The sequence below is a fragment of the Rhipicephalus microplus genome, chromosome 8 (assembly GCF_043290135.1).
Source record: "Rhipicephalus microplus isolate Deutch F79 chromosome 8, USDA_Rmic, whole genome shotgun sequence".
Classification (NCBI taxonomy): domain Eukaryota; kingdom Metazoa; phylum Arthropoda; class Arachnida; order Ixodida; family Ixodidae; genus Rhipicephalus; species Rhipicephalus microplus.
The window spans coordinates 29,284,307-29,306,685 of NC_134707.1; the positions used below are offsets into that span (position 1 = coordinate 29,284,307).

Sequence of the window (22,379 nt, forward strand, 5' to 3'; positions counted from 1 at the left end):
CACGCGTGATGCGATGTTAGGTTTGTGGCCGGGAAATCAATGGCTACAAAAGTTTGTCGAGCTTATGCAAGCCCACGTACTGGCAGCAAAGGCGAAAGCTCGTGTGGGAAAACCCAAAAGCTTTAAAATTTGGAGACGAGGTAGCGAACACAATAACAATGACTCTTTTCGCAACAGGAAACTTGATGAAGATGCGATCGCACGTTTCAAGCGGAGCACGCGCCGCCGGAGCCACGCTAACATAAGTGCTAAAGTTACTCTGATACCCAAGCAACCGCCTTTCTTCCTCGCTTGGGGAGCCCGCGCAGTGCGGCCGTGGTCTTTATTTTTCCCTCGCTCCAGCTATGCAAGAGGACGTCAAATTTCAACTGCGCAAATACATTGCATAACTCCTGATCATGTCCAAGTTCTGGGTGTGCCTATTATGCACGCAAAGAAAAAACCTAATTTCCCGCAACTAAATTTGGATTGCGTCTATTATGGGAGTGCACCTATTATGTGAGTAAATACGATAGTCGCAGATGCCACGGTCACGATGCATTACTGCACTTTGCCAAGAACACTGTGAGGGGTCGGTGGTAGATATAAAAAACGTATTTTTTAATGCATAAAAAGTATGGAATCATGGTACAGTGGATAGCGTCATGGCTTCGGATCTCGTTGGCGGAAATTTTTGTCTTCTCATCTTGCTTATTTTTTGAGGTCATTTTTGTGACTGCAATATGTCACGGAAATGACATATTTTTGTCAGTGACATATTTCTTGCAGTGACGTATTTCTGTCACTGAAATACGTCACTAATGTCTTGGTGGACCCCTGCATAAAACACTTTTGTGTTAAAAAAAAAGAAAACGTCAATAAATCTCTTTCGTACTTTTTCTCGTTCCATGCAAAATGCAGCCCGCCGCAGCCACTCGAGCGGCTCGCACTCGGTGAGCTACACTGGGACGGACACTGGGAGCAGCAATGGGGGCGGTGGTGCGAACGGTGGCGGCATCGGCGCCAGCCTGGATCAGGGAAGCCGCAGCGTTGGCCGGACATCGGCCTCGAGCAGCATAGGCCGTGGCAGCACATTGAGCAGCCTCGGCCGGAACAGCACCAGCTTCACAAGGACCTCGCTAAACAACCTGACGGTGTCTTCATCGCTCGTGTACAAGCCGGGCGGCACGACGCCCAGCAGCGGCATGATGGTGCTGAGCACCACACCGTCGAGGCAGCAGCAGCAGCCATTCATCGTCGAGCAGCCATCTTCGGGACCATTCCTGGTAGAGGTTACGCGGAGGAGCTCAGCGTCTGCTGCAGTGTCTCCACTCTATTCGGGAAGCATAGCGGCCAACATACCCAGTCTTGCTGCAAACCTGAGCGGCCTCGTCGGCATTGCTGGGACGTCGGCGGCTGGTGTTCCAACAAACATCCCCACTACGTCTGCGAGTGCCCTCCGAGAGACAGCAATGGTCTCGGCAGTGCAGTCAGCAGAGAAGGTTAACATCTGAATGAGCTTTGGAACAAATTGAACATGAAGAGCATTCGGATGCATCTTGTGTGTTTTCACTTGGTTAAGTGACCAAGGCTGAGCGATCTCACGCGATTCTACTGCTACTACTTTTCACAAGCTACGGTCAGTAGTGCCTTCCTGAATACTGTGGAGTCTACTGTACTTATCCTCAAGAGATGACATTCAACTCGAGCTGAATGTGCAAATCTTCAATTCAACATTTATGTGCTCTGCTTAGAGAATGAGGCAAGGTGCACATGTAGCAATTCTGTTACCGTCATGGATTTCCTCTCCGAGTTAATGCTGCGGAGAGAAATTTGTCACCAGCCAAACTGTTTTGTCCAACGGTGACAGCACATGGACTTTTCGGCATGCTGGGCATGCTGTTAATGTGGTTGATCTCGTTTGGTATTGAAGGGAAATGTTTGGCTGCCATTTTGATGGCTCCTTGCAAGTGAAGCAAGAAGATGCTCCCAGCCAGGACACTGGGATGTCAACAAAGTCCATGTCATAGTCACTTTATGCACTTTCAAGTGGGATGATGATTTTTCTAGCCTGCTGATTAGTGTTTTTCACTTGTTTTATCAACAGGTGGTACCTCGATGTTTTGATTTGACTGCCGCTGTGAACTTACTCTGCAGTTGTCTCTGTATTCTGTGGAGTGTCCTGATGGAGCAAGTACAGTACATTTTATGCTGAGTGATCATAGGACATACCTTGAGGATATAGTGATATAGGCAAGGCTAGTGGACTTCGAAAACCTAACTCTTATGTCACGCTTGAGGAATTCGCGAGCACATTTTTCGACCGACTCGGTCGAAACCCTGCAGTATGGTACTTTCTCATAAGCGGCTCGACAAGTTTTTTTCGTCGTACCTGGGAATCGCTCTTCACACGTGATGAGCCCAAGTTCTCGCCTTTCTTGGGCTTGTATTTTTGAGTGTAGATACAAGTCATGCGAACCTAGTACCCAAATTGATGAGGAGGAGGGATGTCAGTTTCCAGCCACAACTGCAAAGTTGACTCTCCTGTGTCTATGTTTTTGTTTTTGTGTGTGTGTGTCTGCGCATGTGTGTCGGTATGTTCACGACGTACCTCATTACTTCTGATGACTGCAGTGTGTCGACATTTTTTCGCAGATCACCTCTTTATTACAAATCGCATATAATGAATCTTCAGGTACAATGAAATAAGTGAGGAATAGTCTTGCTGCTAATGCAGTGTTGTAAATACATACCCATAGTGGAATTTTCGGATACATTGTAAAAATACTTCTTGAATCGGAATTGACTTTTATCTATAGATGTTTGACGGTATTGTTTTGCTTTCCTTTGGGTAAGGTTTCATTGGCTTTCAATATGGCAATTTTGCAGTAATCCTGTTGTTTTTTGAGAATTTGCTGTTAGAATTTTATAGGTTTTTTTTTTCAGTATTTTTTTGCTTCAAGTGCGAGGCCAATTTCCGAGAGCTCAAATAGTGTTTTTTCGTTGTGTTTCTTTTTAGCAATATTTTGTTCGAGCCATCACCATCAGTCCCATCTACTTAAAAAGTGTATCATCGGTCTGGTGCTGATGTTTCTTTGTAATTCTTGCTGGTTGTTGTGGCTGTCGACTTGTTTTTGTGCTTCTCACATGGACTCTGTGAGAAAAATCCAAATCCCCATGTTTTATATGATTGCGTAGTATTGTCGACACTAGTACATGAACTGTGTTCCTGCCACATTTAAGCGCTGTTGCAGAATGCCAACTGAAAAGGTGTAGTTTACTGGGATCAAATCATTTAAGCAATACTTTTTTGGCCAGCACTCTCTTGTGTTTTAATAAGAATATGCCTTCCGACCTTACATAACGTCCATACTTCAGATTCCTTCCAGCTTGCTTCACAATTTTTTATTTGCCTGTCTTTCGACTGCAGTGAGAATGGGGCCATTAACGAGAGATTTAATTTCACGTTTCGTACTGATTCTTGCAGTGCGGCATGTTTTGCATTGATACTGGGGTTACTGTTGATGATGCTGGGGAAAATTCCACAAGCGAGCCTGTCTTCGGAAGGTTGCGAATTCTGTAACCACAGAGTGCAGTTTGTGACTTCTTGGGGAGCCTGCAAGAATCTAGATAAGTTTAGGTGCATGTTTAGATTTTCAAATTTATGTTTAGAATAACAAGTTTAGTTTCAGCACATATAAATGAACTTTTTGATGTATGAGTTAAAGGAAAATTATAATGTATTATGACAATACATAGGACTACCAGTTAGATGTTCCGAGATATCAGGCTGTATCTGTAGAGCACACTAATCATGCTTTCCAGATTAGTGCAAATATATGCAAACAACCTACATATCTTTTAAATTTGGGCTCATGCCCTCCTAGGTTTAGTAAATGCAGATATTGCTAACACAAATTTGCAATGTAATCTTTGTGCTTAGTAATTCATTTTTTACAAATATAAAGTTGCTTATGCTGTAGGCAAATCAGGACTGAATAGCATGTTCTGCAGACAAGCTTTCTCAGGGAGCTTTACGTATGTTGCCGATTTGCAATATGAAGCTACTTTCCGTACAGGCACCGATAATATAATGTATGAATGTTTGGCCCTCCATGGGATTAATTTTTTGACACTTTTGGGGTGGTACTATAGATGACTCTAGAGACAATAGAGACCACTTGGGAATTTTAAGTTAAACTTTTGTTGGATGTCAACAAGCCCACTTGTGCGAATGTTTTGGGCTGTTTATTACATGTGTTGTTGAGCTTAAATTGATAACTGTGAATGTGTCAGTGGGCAAATCTTCTTACTTTTTTTTTGAAAAGTGCATAATTTACCACCAACTTCAATATTCTAATGATGATTATATGTGGTGCGTAATGAGAAAAGGTCTGGAAAGGGCCAAAGATAGCTTGGAATGATCATTATCTCAACCATGCTAGTACAAATGACAACATATTTTCTTGATTGGTGCCTGTTTGCCATACACGTTGCTATATTGTCCTTAGGACAGGCACTTGAACAAAATTAAGCTATGGTCAGAACTAAGTGAGCAGAAAAGAGCACTTTTGTGTTTTAGAACAGTGCTGGCATGTTGTCACATCAGCTGCAAATGTAGCTTCGTTCTCTACTAGGACAAAAGACTTTTTAAAAGCTCTTTTCAATGCCGTGCATTAAAATAATAAAGTTTGAAATTAAGGTTCCAGATCTTCATAACTATTTTTCAAGAATTAGTTTCTTTATTTATTCATCTTTGTTGGCTGCTGTGCTGACAGGTTAATGATTCCTATGATGACAATGTTGCTGCATCTAAACAGTAGAAGAAGGGTGACAAGAAGGAATGAAATTGGCGATTAGAAAATGCAATTCCATGGTGCTTTAATTGCTCAACTTGAAGTTTTGAGTAATAAGCAAGCTTCCTAAATTATTTGCCCTGCCTCTAGTAGGAAACCACTGTGCAACATTAGTTTTAGTTTCAGCAGCTTTGCGTGGCTGTCTAAAAACATTTCAGTTCTGCAAGTGTCATTGTTCACCATTCTGTTATCTTTTACATGCATTTATCACCAAGGAATGGTGGAGCATTCGTGTGCTTAAATACCTACTTCATTTCGACTGTAGTGTTAACCATGGGTTGTACACCCTCTGCTTATTAAAGAAATATCTTGATAAGCTTAAATAAATATAGCGGAACCCTGTAGCGGCAATGGATGTAGTGGATGCCTGCGTGCTTCACATATTCTTTTTAAGAAGTGATGAGAGCACTTAAAGCCAGAGGAAGAAAGCTAGGTAAATCCATGTACGGACGACTGTATCTATTCCACTTGAAGCGTAAGCATATAAATGAGCAGCAATACCAGTGACACATACCAGCGAAACATAACAAAAGGGGTGTCCACTACTTCTGTTCACTGTGTTTGGAATAATGATTGCAACCTTTTGTCTGTGTTGGGCTTCAGTTATATGGCTTTTGAATCACTTCAATAATACTTATCATTGTGTACTGCTGTACATGTAAAGACTAGATGCTTCAAAGTGTTCATTTCATCAATTGAAAACTACAGACTTGATTGTTCTGATTGAAATTATGATACGAATAGCAGTGTTTGCTGTCATCCTGTTTAGTGTCAGAGCTGGCTTACGTTAGTTGTAGACTACGCATTCGTAAACTAAATGACAGCATCAATAAGTGCATAGGATGCCAGTTCATGGAGTGTTGCGATTTTTACTTTGGTTTTCATGTTTTGCTAGCGTAAAGTTTACTTTCTGGAGCTGCAGTTTTACTCTGTGGAAGTTCTGAGGAGTCCAGCATCTTGCCGATTTCCCTTTGATGATTCAACTGGTAAATAATATCAGTGGTTGTATTTTACTACGAAAACTAATTGGAAAGGGATCAAGTTAGTGCAGTAATTCATGTTTGTATTTGTTGTTTCTAATTTATGAGAACCTTCTCACTTTAAATTTTGTCGTACATTCTAATTTACCATGAGAATGCTATCACCTTGCCTCCTTCGTTGTGGCAGATGGTATCATGTACTGAACCTAAATAGAATCAACTCCACCTATAGCTGATTCATGCAGTGCTTGTACAAGGGCTATCGTCTTGTTCTTTTTTTTTTCTTTATTGCTGTTACGAAAGCAAAAACAGCGGCCTACGTCGTGGTGCTTGCAAGTCATGAGCAAAAAACTCGCTAGTCACCCTTTTAAGCCTGCCGTAGAAGACTTCTCACTTTCACTCTTTTTTCAACGGGTACCAGTTGTACATACTGTACAGAAAGAAGCGACAACAAAAGATGGTTGGACACATTTCCTTACTATGAGGCGTCCATTATGGCTTAGAACAATTCTTCGAGCATGTGATAAAGAACATATTGTCTGTACATAGTTTGTGTTCCACCCTTTGTTTCTGGCTTTGGTTCTTAACCTCTCGACAGCGTATGTGTTTGTGTGTGCTGTCTAAAATGAGATCTTGTGGAATGAACTGGACTTCTACGAGCAGTGGTAACAGCAGTTACACTCTTGAATTTGGTCTTCAGGAACTGAATGCTTGGGAACCTAGTCTTGAACTAAGGCACCATTTATTTCTCTGCGTGAGTGACTCTTGCGTGAATGTGACTTGCATATACCTCTCCTCGGGATGAAGCAACCGAGATGAATTTGTCATTTCAGTGTTTTTTTTCTACTGATTTGTAAGTTACCGTTGGTGAGTGGGTTGAAGAGGTTTCTTCTTGTATTCTTATGTTCCTGGGAACTAGTGTATTGAGGACCCGTGATTGTGTTGCTTTTTGTATTGCCTATTAAACTCTGAATGCAGAAAGAACGTGTTGTATGCTTTTTATCTGTCGATAGTTTGTGAAATAAGCACCTGCCAAAAAAAGATAAAGAAGGGAAAATGCACTTATAGGAAATCTGTGTGCTTGCACTCAAGTGTTTTGAACTCACCATAGAGGGAGTGGTCAAAATTTTATCGCAGTGTCCCATTCCTCTATTGGTCGCGGGCAACGAGTCGCATTGTACTGTGTGATATCGGTGCACTATAAAGAACACCAAATGGTCAAAATTTTCAGAGCCGTCCCCCCCCCACTACAGCGTTCTACCGAGCCTGTTGTACGCTATGGCGCGTCTCACTCCTAGGGCCTTATTAAAGTAATTTCAATCGTTGTTCTATGGCGTCTCTCATAATCCTATCGTGGTTTTGGACGCTAAACCACAGAAATAATTTGACAGCCGACTCGCGCTGTAAGAAGCTGGATTAGCCTAGCCTAGCGTCGCTATGATGAAAGCCATCAGTCGCTGAAGGCTTTTTCGCGGGGAAACCTATGGCCACAGCTGTCTCGTGGGCTTTTTATCACCATCGTCGTAATCGACGAGTGCAAACAAGACGTGTCCCGCAAGGGGTCGTCCTTTCCCCGGTGTTGTTCAATATCTTGGGGAGCTCTGTACCATGGTACCAGGACGTTCACACATATGTGTATGTGGATGACATTGCATTTTTTTCAGCAGAAGAGGACATTCGTAAGCTATTTCAAATATTACAGTCACACCTATCTGCCGTAGAAATGTGGCGTGATAGTTTACATCTGCATTTAAATGTCATGAAATGTTCTGTTTTAACATTTCCACTCAAAGACCCTTTTCACATCTCGCTCTCCTATTATCTGGATCCTATCCCTCAAGTAGTGAATGTAAAATATCTGGGGGTGATTCATGACCACTCAATGTCTTGGAAGACACACATTGAGTACATTGCAGCAAAGGGAGGTCATGCGGTGGAAATAATAAGCAAAATCAGTAATAGTCGGTTAGGTATGCGGAGAAGTACTCTTATGTCAGTGCATTGTATATTCGCCCCGTGCTTGAGTTTGGGTGCGTTTTATACGCGGGGGCACCTGCTTACAAGATAAATTCTCTGGTAGTCATAGACAGACAAGCCTTGAGACTATGCTTAGGTCTCTCTAAGTTTGTTGCAATCAAGATCTTGTATCTGGAAGCTAGGCTTCTTTCACTTGCTACCCGTTTTAAATTGTTAGCTACACAGTCATTTCTCAGGCTATATGAATCGCCGGTAAGGTGCTCAGAAACAGTTTTTATTGACCGTCCTAACTTGTTTTTTGGACAATACTGGTTGAGATTTTGTATACCCCAAATTCTGGCTATACAGCGCTTTCTAGATAAATTAGACATTTAAATTAATGCTGTTTCCTTAATCAGTATCATTAACAGTGCTGTTAAATTAGTTTGATGATATATTTTCGGAAAATTCAAAATTGATGCCGCTCAGTTTTCTAGAAGCTATATTAAGAGGTTACTTGGCACATACGTCAATGCAAGCAGTCATAGCGACTGATGCGTCACAAAGTGAAGAAAAATGTGGAATTGGTATTTTTTCTCCTTCCCTAGATTGATCCTTTTTGCTGCGCCTTCCAGTTTTTGTGCCCATCTATAACTGCTTCAGTAAGTTCCGCAGTAATTTTAACGAATTCTCTACCGGTATGTGTCTCTTACTGCAGATGTGAACTCCCAGGCTCAGAGTGCTTTCAAAGCATAAGTTCCCTCGCATCTCAATCTGATCAAATTGGTCTGGGTTCTAGGACATAAGGGCAGATGCAGATGCACATATGAATGAAATGGCAGATGCACTGGCAAAGTCATCTTTAACTGGGCCTGTCATTGAGGTATTGCCGGCGTCGAAATTCTCAATAGGCGCCACATTAAGAAGGAAACTGCTGTTAGAGGAATTTTCTACACCTTCACTAACAGCCACTCCAGAATTCAAACACTTGTACCATTGGAATAGTAAAATATGCCAAACGCGAAGAACGGAAGTCGCAATCACTAGACTGCGCTGTCGAATTCCGCAGCTAAATTTATATTTACACAGAGCTGGTCTGGCAGCCTACCCTTATTGTCCTGTTTGCGGTCAACTGAACATTTCCGCAGCTAAATTTATATTTACACAGAGCTGGTCTGGCAGCCTACCCTCCTTGTCCTGCTTGTGGAGTAAATGAGTCAACTGAACATTACCTCGTTTACTGTAATAGATTCTCTGCCTTACGCAAAAACACTTTAGGTGCCGTTTGCCACCTTCTCAGAAATAGATTTAAATGCTGAAAATGTGCCTTCTTTCGGGACTTTGTCTCTTGGCCACAGCGACGGGAAGATTGTGGACGCATTGCAGGAGTTCGTCAAAAGTTCAAAGAGGTTTAAGTGTTGAAATCATTTTTCAGCAGACTTTTACAAATTCACATAAATCAAATACGCCGCTTTATTTCATTACACTACAGATTATTCACGATTCAACCATCAAATTCGTCCTGTTGCATCTTCCTTTTGTTTATCGTGAGTAGATTAAAACTAATGAATACTACCCGGCTCTTGGCCAATCTCCCAGTGTGAGTGTGTGCCATATCGTCAAGGACCGTTACTAGAGTGGCGCCAGCGACATGTGGAACAGAAGAAGAAGAAGAAGAAGAAGAGACAGTCGCCATGTACTGGAGTCCGGAAGAGGGTACCAGAAGTCCAGGAGACGGCGGGACACCGGCTCGAGCTGCGCTGCACTTTGTCATCCGGCCCAGCTCGGCGGCAGCCGGACGACCACTGGGTAGCCGGACGGCCGTGCTCCCGCCCGAATCGCCGTTGCCACCCGTGTTGTTCGAGCTCCCGTTGAGGCCCAAGGAAGAGGAGCCCGTCAAGCAGAAGCAGAAACGCCGACGCAAGAAAGGGAAGAAAAGGCTCGGAAAGAAGAGCGCCAAGCGCGGCGAGGCGGTCAACCAGGAGGAAGTACCGGCCAAAAGCGAGGAGGTTAGACGAGTTCGCTTCTAACCAACTGTTCTTGCACCGCGTCAGCGTGGTCCCGCAACTTTGCATCGCCACGCGTGGCAACTATAGAAGCACCCCAGATTCCGTCGACGCTGCCGTAATGTTTTTGCCTATATATTGATAACATCGTCCCGTGCGCTGTGTATTTAGTGTGCAAGCGTGTGAGGGCAGCTGACCATCGCGGTGAGGCCGCTTATGAAGTCGGCAACTTCGCCCCGCGTGTCGTACCGTGTGCGAATGAGAGCGTGCGAGGACAGCCCGACATTCGCGGCTCAAGCGAAATGAAACTCGCCGACTGTCGTCCGTCGATCGTGCGAAACCGATGCAGGGGGACACGCAGAAGCGTGTCTTCTGCAGGAAACAGCGTGCTTTTATCTGCCGGATGCATGTGCGTCTGTCTTATCTTGGCAGCGATGAGCCCCTAAAATGTCAGTCTTCAAAACCGAATTTCAAGAAGTGCCATTTTTCTTCGTGTTTGAGGCTCTCGTTCACCCAATGCTAAGGACATATTCCGAACTTATGTGCGTATCTCAAGTCAATGTTGAATTATTAGTGCATGACTGACATTTCATCAGAAGTGTCGCTGCACACGTCTATCACGTAGCTTCAATTTTCTGTTGTGTACTTACAGAACCACGTCGCAACACGCTCTATTTCATTACAGGATATACCTTCCTTCTAAGTGGCTTAGGGGTACTCGTGTACCGCAAAAGCTGAACGTTCACGTGGTTCCCGCGAAATGAAACAGCTTGCTGCGCTGGAGTGCCTATACGCGGAACACCAACACAGCCATTAAGAAACTCTATTATGGCCACAGCATACTTTCCATGAAAGCTACTGGCTAGAAAAAGATTGGTCTAACTGCTACAACGGCATATTTTTCAGGAGCGAAGCTCCTTGTGGCCTGACTACATGTAGCCGTCGCAGCGCGTCAGCGCGTGGCCTTTTGAGGGCGCGCGCAGTTGCGCGTCCTCTTCCCATACTGACGGGACGTGGCACAGCGTCAAAACGCCACACGCTGCAATGGGTACTGCGATGGGTACGTGTGGTAAGGCCTTTAAAGCCTGACCCCACGTATCTGCCAGACTTTAGAGGCCTTACCACACGTATCTGTCGGTGCGGGTCTTTTTGACGCCGCGGCGTCGAGACCTCTCCCATATGGAGAGCGAGAGCGCGTGGCTTCGCGTTGCCACGCGCCCATTCTCTTGATAGAGGGCGCGGCGCCACGTCAAAACGACACGCGCCGACGCGCTGCGACGGATGCGTGTGGTCAGGCCTTTAGACCCGCACTCCGCCGTCGCCGTCGAAGCTCCCTGCGTCGGGGAAGCACGGCGAGCACAACGTGTGCGCCCGGTGCGGCAGATGGCTCGCGCTGCGCTGCGCGCGCCGCACACTCACTCGCTCCGTCGTTCCCGCCACCAAGCGCAGCAGACACTCTCCCCACCTCACCACCTTCAGAAAGCCAGCAGCGAGATCAGGCGCGTATTAGTGTGCGTTCCATTTCTAAGGAGGCTCGTCGTTTGTATTCGTACACGGAACTGCTGCTAGTTTTCGATTGCGCCAGTTTGCCTCAAGACACAACAATAAGTTCTGTACGCCTTCCTGCGCGAAGTCAAAGATCGAACGCAGGTGAGAAGCATATATGCATTTCTATGCAAATGTTGCAGACTGCTGAGGCGGAGGACTGCAATCGAACAGGATTTTAGATGGTTTTTAGGGGCCGTTTGAACCAAAGGCATGCCGATAGGAGGTTAGGCTATTCGGCTTTTTTGAAACGGCAGGACAAATGAAGTGGACAGTTTGAAGTAGGGTCAATTTTGCGTTGCTATACGCTCGGGTGCTGCAGCCACACTCGCGCAAACTCTCAACAGGGAGTGATGACTGCTCTTGACGATTTGGACCGTATACTAAGTTACAGCTCGGAATCGCAACACGTACAGTGGGACTGTGATTTCGTGGGTGGTTGTAACCTCGCTAGTGGTCTGACTCGATGCATTGATGGGCTAGCTGGTGCTTATTCATGGTATCTTCTGGTGAGAAAAAACAAGGCACAGCGCTACAGAATTGGCCAGTCAGGACGAAGTGGTGACTTCGTCTTGTCGTATTTGTTGCGCAGCTATTTAGCTCGAAGTGTTATATTGGGTAGCCACCAGCTAGCCCTGCAACATGCCTATTGAGTTAGGCTACTCGGGAGTTTGTAACCGTGAAGACGTACAAAAGCTTGCGTAAGGTGTCGAAGCTATTCTTTGCGAACGTCCACAGTTTCCGAGCGAGGCAGTACTATCAAGGTGTACAGCTGTCAAAGTCTGACAGCTGCACCATCCGTGACATGAACCCCCAAATCCGTCTTTTTCACGATGCCACGGCACACGCTCCCTTTCCCCAGCTGAAAAGTCGCAAAATGCCCTTTGATCACGGAGGCTTTGGTTGTGGCGATACCACTTGTCCGAGCCCCTTGGGAAACAACGCGAAAACGGCTGAGGGCAGCACAGGAAAGTGCAAAGTGAGGATCGTCTCTGTCAGCGCAGCTAAATTTTCTAGGTTGATGCAGGATCGAAAAGACTCTCCCGTGACCTTCCTTGGAGCCTTGGCCGACTCCTGGTGCCCTCCAAAGCCGAATACCGGCGATGGGGTTTCGTCCCATATAGTGACCAGAGTACCAACGGCTTCGTTACTCGAGCTCAGAGACAAGGTCAGTTCTATTTTACTATGATGGCAACTGTACGGACACTCCATAGGTTTCGGCCATTGTCGCCTTGTTCCATATAAAGTCGAAGTCAATAGCGTCGTTCCGTCCATCACGTGTTCCGCGCGCTGATTGTAGTGCGCTAGCAATAGGGCGAACGCGGCTGAGGCAGAGATGAAATAAGATTTATTTATTTATTTATTTATTTATTTATTATTTATTTATTTAAGATGAAACCTAACCAGTCGTCACCATCGTGCAAAGGCCGCATGCGATCGCATGGGGACGCGTAAGAGGCCCGCAGTCAACGGCTCCTCAAGCCCCGCCTGCCTTTGGTTGAAAGGAGGAGCATGCGGGGACGTCAGTGGAGAGTAAGACTACATTCACGCTGAGAAGTGAAACGAAAATGCCAGAGCGGCCGGGAAAACACGACCGCGCGCTCCGAGATTGTTCACATTTGTTCTGCCCTTTAGGAATGCTACCACCGCCGCTGGATTCGCTACTTTGAGAATTATTTTAATTGGCCTGCTTTCTGAGCACGGAATTTCGTATCGAATTCTAGTTACTTACACAAAGTACTGAAAAGAAGCAGCTCGAACCTTTTCAAACGTTGTTTCGGGAGATACGCCAATAGAAACGACACGAGTGAACGCACCGGCTGAATCAGCCGGCTGGGAACAAAAGCGAGACACGTTGGGGCATGCTGACTCGCTGCTGCTGCACCGTCTACTTTCAGTGATTTCGGTGATCGTGATCTAAACCAGGCTCTCGATGAACGCGTCTTGGTTAAGGCTGTGAAGCTTTGTCGTGCTGCACGGGTATTTACAGTTTGAGCCGATGCGAGCCACCGCCGACGCCTTTGCCGCCATGTTGAATCTGCGGCTGGCCGTATAGATCACGCAGTTAGAGCTAATGCTGCCAAAACCGTGAAGCGAAAACGGCATCCGCTTTCACGTAGCGGGAAAATCGGTTTTGGACCAATTTTTTTTTTGTTCTGGCATCGAGCGTGGTTTTCCGGCCGCTTAGGTGGCGTAGAGAGTGAATTTCCCGCGAGTTTTGCCGCTTTCGCTCCCTTCGAAGCCAAGTGTGAACGCGACCGTAAAAAGATGATAAAGTAGGGGAACTGTGTCGCTCGAGCAGCAACTGCGAACTTATGATAATTAGGGCGCGGTCATGAAAGCAAGCGCGCTCATTATCTCTAAAGAGATCAGTACACAGCTCCTAACGAGCTGCCAGCACGAAATTGAACTCGCTCCCTGGAGGGACCGCATTCCATTAGGCAGAATTTTGTGGTGTTACACGAGATCGAATCCCAAATATTTAGCTGCTAGACTTCGTATAATATTCTAGTTCGCTGCTGTCGCAGAAAGAAAACACAAAATAAAAAGGCGTAGTGCTGAAATGCTACACAGCATGCTATAGCGTATAAAAGGCCGATATAACGCCTCTCAAGGATGCATATCACACGGATGTACATCATATGTATACATAAAGATATTTTTATTTAGCTTACACTCACCTACGTACCTGGTCCTACATCTTTGACGCTGTAAGCGCTATTTACTTGCAAGGTGAAACTGTTGATGGGCCTTTCTCTTTCTGCAAAGTCATATTTCGTTCGTAAATTTCGTTGCACAACATATTGCCAGACATTGCGGTATGACCAGCCTCAAAGAGGCATGCATTTACATCTTTCTATTACGAAGTCAACATGGTTAAAAACGACAGGCTTGCGCGGAATACGCAGTGCGTTCACAGCGAGAGCGGGAAGAGCAGCTTTTCTACAGTTCCCGGTAAACTCCGTCGGGGCAACTGCTACAAGTAGAGGATGCATTCACTGAACCCTTCCCGCCAGGCCGTGCCAGCGAGTGCGCAGGTAGATCCGTGGTCGGTCAGTGCTCGGGAATATAACAGCCGGATGTTTCTTCTTCGAAAAATCTCAAGATGACATGTGCTGTTGATAACTTTGGTTGTGGTCCGACGATAATATTCGCGTGCGGGACTACAAAAATGGCGACTGATATATGGCGACCACGGTGGAGGAGTATACATTTTCCTCCACCGTGATGGTGACTGCCGCGCCAGCGCCCCTTGCAGATGACGTCACGCGAATACCTCCTATACACTTGCAAGGTACCGACTACGCCATAAATCATCTTAGTTTTCGTGAAGTAGAAGAAGCACTTACTGTGCCATATTCGTTATTCAGTGGAGATGCTAGACACGGCACTCGCTACAACTTGTATTTAGGCAGTCGCTTCATAACACTAAGATCGATCGACCAGTCAACCGATCAAAGCAATGAATGTGAATGAATGAATGAATGAATGAACGAAACGGAACATGCGAGTTTGGGCCTACCACGTAACTACTATTCCTTCCATTCTTTTATCTTCTCGCAGGCCAGATCCGAAACAAGCCCCAAGTTTGCATCCACGGCGAACCTCAGGAATGCTGGCTCGGCGATCGACCCACCAGTGCCCGGCTCAAAACTTGCGGCCGAGCCGCAAATTTTGAGCCGCCTTCGGGCCGCGGCGCCGCGCTGCCCGAAACCGCCTTCGGGCCCTCCGCCTAAGGTCGACGGCGTCGCGCAACAATCGCGCGACATCGTCAGCAAGTCTCCGCTGACGTCCGACCGGGTTTCCGAGAAAAGCCACGACGCGAGCCACGACAAGAACAGCCAACCACCGGGCGGTGTCGAGCGATCGACGGTCTCCATGCACTCCAGCATGAAAGGTACACATGCGGCCCAGTCACTGTGGTCTGTAGTCACTATATGGTGTTTGACTGCTGACCTGACTGGATTTTCGATGAAGGTGAAATTGCTCGAGGCCCGCGTACTTAGGTTTCAGTCCACAATTTATCAGCGTAAGCCGGTTCATTGTCTGACTTTCATCATCATCATCACCAGCCTGACTACGTCCACTGCAGGACAAAGGCCTCTCCCATGTTCCACCAGTTAACCCGGTCCTGTGCTTGCTGCTGCCAATTTATACCCGCAAACTTCTTAATCTCATCTGCCCACCTAACCTTCTGTCTCCCCCTAACCCACTTCCCTTCTCTGGGAATTCAGTTAGTTACCCTTAATGACCAGCGGTTATCCTGTCTACGCGCTACATGCCCGGCCCATGTCCATTTGCTCTTCTTTATTTCAACTACGATATCCTTAACCCCCGTTTGTCCCCCAATACACTCCGCTCTCTTCTTGTCTCTTCTTGTCTGACTTTAGTGTTCCTTTAATGTACAGCCGCGGTCACGTTTGTGTAGAGTGCTCGAGCATCCGGTTTTTGATCAGTGGGCCAAAGCCTTGAGGCAGTTTCGGGCTCTGAAGCGATGTATGAGGAGCATGCATGGCCTAGTTGTCAAGGTGACCACGTCTAAGCCTAATACTGCCCCCAAGGTTTCGCCCCACAGAACACCGGCGGTTCGCGTGCTCCACACAGACGTGGCCGCGGCTTTACAGTCGTTAGCATGCTTAACCCGAACGCCCCGCAGCTTGTGCTCAAACAGTTTTGAGTGACGCTGCCGCCATGTAGTTTTGGGTTCTGTAGCGGTCCGAGATGTTACCCATGGAGGCCAACACACTATCCGAGCATGCCGATCTATTAGCTAGGCAACAGCACCGAGCCCTTTGCGGCTGACATCAGTCAAGGTATAGTAGTCCAGGTCACGCGCTGAAGCATTCAGGTTAAGCTTGCTGACGACTGATTCACGGAATAAGAAAGTGTCGTGCCGTAACTGTACCGCGCATAGGAGGTCACCTGCCCCGCCGCGGTGGTCTAGTGGCTTATGTACTCGGCTACTGACCCACACTTCGAAGGATTGAATCCTGGCTGTGGCGGCTGCATTTTCGATGGAGGCGAAAACGTTGTAGGCCTGTTTGCTCAGATTTTGCTGCACGCTAAAGAACCCCGGAAAGTCGAAACTTCCGGAGCCCTATACAATATGGCATCTCTCATAATTGTATCTGATTACGCAAATGCTTGTTCTGGGTGATGAAACAAAGAATATTGTAACCACAAAATGCTGTCATCTTGCACAGAGAAGACAACTAGTGATTACTGAGAAAGTCTTTCCTTTCGCGGAGGACCTAAAGTAACTGTTTATGATGATGGCGATGAATGAATAAAAGAACAAAGACATAGATAATAAGCGACTGCTGCTTATTATAATGGGTGCCATGAAATGTTTCGCTGAAGGCGCCTACCAGCAGAAGCCCTGTGTCCTTTTTTTTTTGTTTTTCCAGCACATCAACTTTTCCACGTATGGTGGTTTTGGGATGTTATATCCCGCATATCTTAGGAGGTCACCTGCTGTGGAGGTGACCTCCTGTGCTCGAGAGACAATTACGGCGCGAAACTTTTCTCTGCTTTACCCTATTCAAAGCCAATAAGGTTTTGTTTGCCTTTCTTCAAGGTTCGACCGGAGCGGTGCTAAAGGACGCGTGGCCGACTAGTGGCCAGTCGGTGCCCTACTTGATCGCGGCGTTCGTCGTGCTGTGCGTAGCCGTCATTCTCATAACAGCGTTGACGCTGCGGTCGACCAAGTATGGCAAGCCAATCCTCGCCTGGGTTCTGAGAGAAAACGAGACCCGGCGCTTTCCGGTGCCGCTGCCGAAAAGGCGCCAAGAGGACGCAAGAGGCACGACCGCCGTCACCACGGAAAAGAACTCCTTCTCGTGACGTCACCGTTGTACGCGTACCCTCATGAGACTACATATACGCATATATATTACATATACTCCGTATGTAGTACTTACTGTATGTGCTACTACAGATATATATGCTTATAAAGGATACAGTTGAATGAAAACGGTGCCTGTCATACTCAACACACTGCAGAGGGTGCTCGAATCACTCTTAATGCAGAATTACTGGATATACCTAACGGCAAACTTACAGTAGCTGTACTTTGCTGTAACACCCACCGTTTTGCTCGGACAGTACGAAAATAAACGGACATATAGAATGTTCTGACGCGTTTACTGGCGTTATCTATTGTATATATATATATATATATATATATATATATATATATATATATATATATATATATATATATATATATATATATATATATATATATATATATATATATATATATATATATATATATATATATATATATATATATAAGGACGATAAAGCTTTCATGAAAGCATCTTCACGTTTACAGCTGATGGACCAGCCAGCCTTCGTCAAATTGAAGGCTTCGTCAGAACCAGAAACATAACGATGACCTGCATGGCATGGATAGCGTGATTTACACGTCACGCCCATTGTGAACTCGTGCTTGTTGCGCTCTCTCAAATACACTATAATTGGTGTTTACGGGACGTGACCGTATGGCAAACTTTTGCGAACATTTTTGATGGTGGCATTGAGAAAATAATGACTTGATTGTCATGCATAGCATGATTTTACATGTCACACTGATGGCCTTTTCGCTCGCTTGATATGCACCATAACTGGTGAGTGACGTGACTGTACGAAGACAAGCTATATGACAGGTGGTAACAGCTGGTAATGTAAAGACATGCACGTCATGTATATCATGAAACGTGCCTGGTGAGTTCGCGGTCGTTTTTACTCGCTTGATATAGGCCAAAATTGCTGTGTGACGCGACTGTAGGAAGAGCAGCTACGACAGGTGGTAACAGCTGGGAATATAAAGACATGCATGTCATGTATGTCCTGGCGCGCACATTGTGAGCTCGTGGTCGTTTTGATCGCTTGATATACACCTAAATTGGTTTTGTGTGGCGTGGCTGTACGAATAACACTAACGACGTGTGGTAACAACCAGGGAAATGTACAGTACATGCATGTCATGTAAGTCATGACACGCTCGTCGTGAGGTTGAGGTCATTTCGCTCGCATCATGTACAGAAAAATTGGTTTGGGGGTAACGTGACTATATGACGAACATATATGAGAGGTGGTGATATAAAACTAATAACTTACATGCCATTCTTAGCATGATTTACATGCCAAGTTCGTTTTTGGCTCGCGACGATTTTACTGCATTGCTTTCCACGCTCCTAGTGAGCCAGTGGCCGTTTCGCGAGATTGATAAACGCAGCATTTGTATTGCGTGAAGGGATGATACGAGGAGCGTACGTGATAAGTAGTATAGCTTGAAAATATGTATTCACAAGCACTTACATTAAGGCTTTTGCAAACGCGGATGTACCCTACTTTGAAAATGTTACACATCATGTACCCTGCCCTATACCCAAGTAATCTTTGTCCACATTGTGGGGAAATAGCTTCATTAGAACACATGCTCTGGCAGTGCACCAAATTCGCTCATTTATCGCACATCACCTCTGCCAGATGGGAGGCGGCAATCCGCAGCTCGTCCTTGGCAGATCAGCTCTGGGCTGTCCACCAAGCCCGCGAGGCGGCTGAGGAGCTTGGCATCTCAGTCCCCACGTGGGAGCTGCCCGCAACACAGTGATCTGTGTTTTGGAGGACCAAGTAAAGTTTATCCGATCCAATCCAATTCACGCCACGTGCCCCATGACTTGCATGCATACTGCTCTTTGCTGGCTGCTTCATATTATATATGCATCAAGTTCCTCCGGTGCGTGAGATCTGTCGAATTTTTAATATTTTGTAGGCATATGTATACATGCACTCATACACACGAGCACGAATGCGCTTAAAAAAAAAAAAAGGGGGGGGGGGGGTTAACTACATACTTGACGCTTCTTCTCCCAGCGGGAAACATGAATTTCACTGAATACGGTTTGCATTCTTCAGCACCGTCTGCTGCGTTTCGGTCAGGCTTCACATACCATATAGACTCTGGCTACTGTATAAGCAGCTCTCAGTGTGTCGTAAACGAATATGCAAAATTTAAGAGCAATCCCAAGCATGTGAGAAAACGAAGCGATCGAGGGCCTTTATTTTTTTAGGAGACTAGTGTGCGCATGCGCAGCAGCGATGACGTCATGCGCGCGATGTTTTTTGGAGGTCACTAGGTGGCGACACTTACAAACCATGACGAAAAATACCAGGTCCCGAGATTTTATACTGATGCATGGCGGAGGACAACTTCGGAGTTCACCGACTCCCGGTTTCGATTTCGACGATCCGCACTCGAGGCGCTGTTCAGACCTGCAAAAGGCACGTCGCCTCGTGCCTCAACCGTTTTAGCGTCCTACCGCACAGACCACCGGTGCAAAGTCTGATTCGTTTCCTGCAGTGAGTACGGTGATCAATCGATCATTTCAGCGACGCGCCTCATGAGATAGAAACGACTGTCCCTCAGGTATTGTAGGCAATAACTATTACGAGCAGTTGTTCCATGCAAGAAGTAACATTTTATACTCGGGTTCTATTTAGGCTATGGTTTCTGCCATTCATGTTTCGTTTTTTTGGTGGGGGGATTTACACTTCCCCTCTGTAATGCTTTGATATGATCCTGAGAGGTACAATAAATAGAATATTTGATGTTCGGGATATAACCTAGTGCAGTTATAATTTAGGTTTCGTGTGTTTATTTGCTATTTTTTGAGTCATTTTCATTTGAAGCGCATTTTATGTAGTTGGGACAAGGTGTTCTTGCGTTACCTTTTTTTTACACTTTCTAATGACATAGTTCGATAATGATTACGATGTCTTAATGCTACTCTTTGTAATCCTCTATAAATATTGTATAATTTTGTGAATATGTAACGCAATGTGTGTACTTTGTAACCCGCTCCTGTAAAAATCCCCGATAGGATTGACAGTACCACTAAATAAAAAAAAAACGTAAATAAAGCTAACGTGTACCAGCACTCAAGTCACGTGTTAGTAATTCCAACCTGTACATGACAGCGAAATCGCGAAGTGACATTCGGTCTAGCGAAGCATCGACGAGAGTGTCCCCTCTGTGACACCGGCTCCACAAGACAGGCCTCGGTCGCGGTAGGCCTACCGGCATGGTTTGTGACAGTTGCTGACGGACGAGGCACACGCGCGCCCTCTGAGCTGTAGCCGTGATGGGAACAAAGGCTGCAGCGGCACGGATGCCTCGCGTTGTTTTAAGACATCGTTGCCGTAGGCGTCTGAGTCTGGCCAACTTTGCTGCCTCCGTGCCAGAAGCAATGACGCGCGTAATCGAACGAGCGAAGCGACCCCTGACGCCACGAATGGAAAGGTGATCCGAACGAGGTCGCTTGCTGCTGGGATTTTGTGGTTGTTGTAGCGTCGGAAATCTGTATCATACACGCGAGCGAGATTAGTTGTGCAGTATTTTTACCGTACATGCATGAACAAAGAACTAAGAAGTACTAAACAGTAAAGTGTATCGGTAGAAAAGGATAAACCCTAATAGAAATGAATAAGCGGTGAAGTTTATTCCGAACTCATGAAGTGAAGATTGGAGCTGGTTGTCATTCTATTACACAAGATATTGACAGCATGAAAAATATACTTTGTGTCATTTCACTTGTTTTTCGTTCAGTTTTCGCGCTTTCAATATCTTGCTAAGACAGAGACAAAGGAAGAATTGGGCTAAATATATGTACAGAAGGAACAAAGAGCTTCTATGTCCGGTGCAATATTCAGAGAAATGTCAAACACATAGCTACAATAGACGCTCAGCCGACGTGACGCTTGTATCATAGGCGTAAATATCTAATCTCTAGGAAATGAGATAGTCAACCCGACAACTACAACTGACGTTCCACGAACATCGCGCCCACATAGGACGCTTTTCCCAAACAGTTTTCAGACCTGACGTGGTTTTGAGCTAGAATACCTGGTTGCGATGCAGAAAGCTCTGGTTAGAGTTTAGTTGGAATCCTGATATTTAGTGTTGCATTAGTTGGGCCAACGCTGCCGATATCAGTTTTTAGTATTGCTTTCACATTTAAATTAGCAATTTATGTTCTTGCCGTTCCTGGGTAGATATAAACTTTCAATCAGATGTGACGCATACCCACACACCACGGCCCGTGGTGTACGGGTGTGTGCCACACGTGCATGTAGGAAGAGGTTGGACGACCTACGTGACAGAATTTGCAGGCTGTTAACGCCGTGACCAGAAATTCGTATTCCTCAAACTGTCTTACCCTCCCATATAAATTTTGGTCTATTTCAAGTTAGAGAGACGATCATGAGAGGATCCAGACGTAGGTGGCTAAATAGATAGATACGTAAATCAATACGCTCAAAGTACGTGCAGTATGCGACGGGAGAATGCTTCACATTTAAAAAGACCCGCTCAGTGTGATGCTGTGAACTAAACACTTGGATATACCGATATATGCGCCCGAATATAAGCAATGTCGATCGCTGTATTTTTGGCTTCATCAAATGGTCTACCAGTTAGGCAGTGGTCGTGTCGCGGGATCGCAGTGGACAATAGCACGTATTTTCAACAAGCATAATTTTGTTAAAAAGCTAATGAACGTGAAAGAATGCTTCAACAAGGCGGTAAAGATTAAAACTCCAATAATGCTCATGTAGCAATTTTTTATTCATATATGTCAAGCATGGTAATGCAGGCGACGTTAAAGCCGCCTATACCATCTTCAAGATATGAAACCTGAAGAACACACGTACACAAAAGCAAGAAAATTGAAAAAAAAATGAATTAATAGGACAAGAAGCTGGATGTGTTGCTTCTCCGCCATCATCGTATAGGTTACTCCTGTATACATTGAATACACACTTCCTTCACTTTTTTTTTTTTAAATTGCAACTTCGTTCACAATGGTTCATGACATTTTAGTACTCTGGCTTTTAGTACATATATAGCCCCGCCGCGGTGGTCTAGTGGCTAAGATACTTGGCTGCTGACCCGCAGGTCGGGGGTTCAAATCCCGGCGGCGGTGGCTGCATTTTCGATGGAGGCGGAAATGTTGTAGGCCCGTTTGCTCAGATTTGGGTGCACGTTAAAG

The 22,379-nt window shown here is 45.6% G+C and overlaps 1 protein-coding gene across 2 annotated transcripts in view; it reads left to right on the plus strand.

The window, feature by feature from the left end:
- The window catches only part of pcx (pecanex), a 96,590-nt gene extending 89,791 nt beyond the window's left edge, over positions 1–6,799 (plus strand). Inside the window, exon 39 of one of the 2 annotated variants that reach the window (XR_012885527.1) lies at positions 901–1,096. Coding sequence is in view for 1 of the 2 variants with exons in the window: in XM_075871406.1 (XP_075727521.1) it covers positions 901–1,493 (593 nt within the window). In the remaining variant the exon portion in view is untranslated. Of the gene's footprint in view, positions 1–900 lie in introns of both variants that reach the window. The other variant, XM_075871406.1, reaches the window with a different exon arrangement.
- The last annotated feature ends 15,580 nt before the right edge of the window (positions 6,800–22,379 follow it).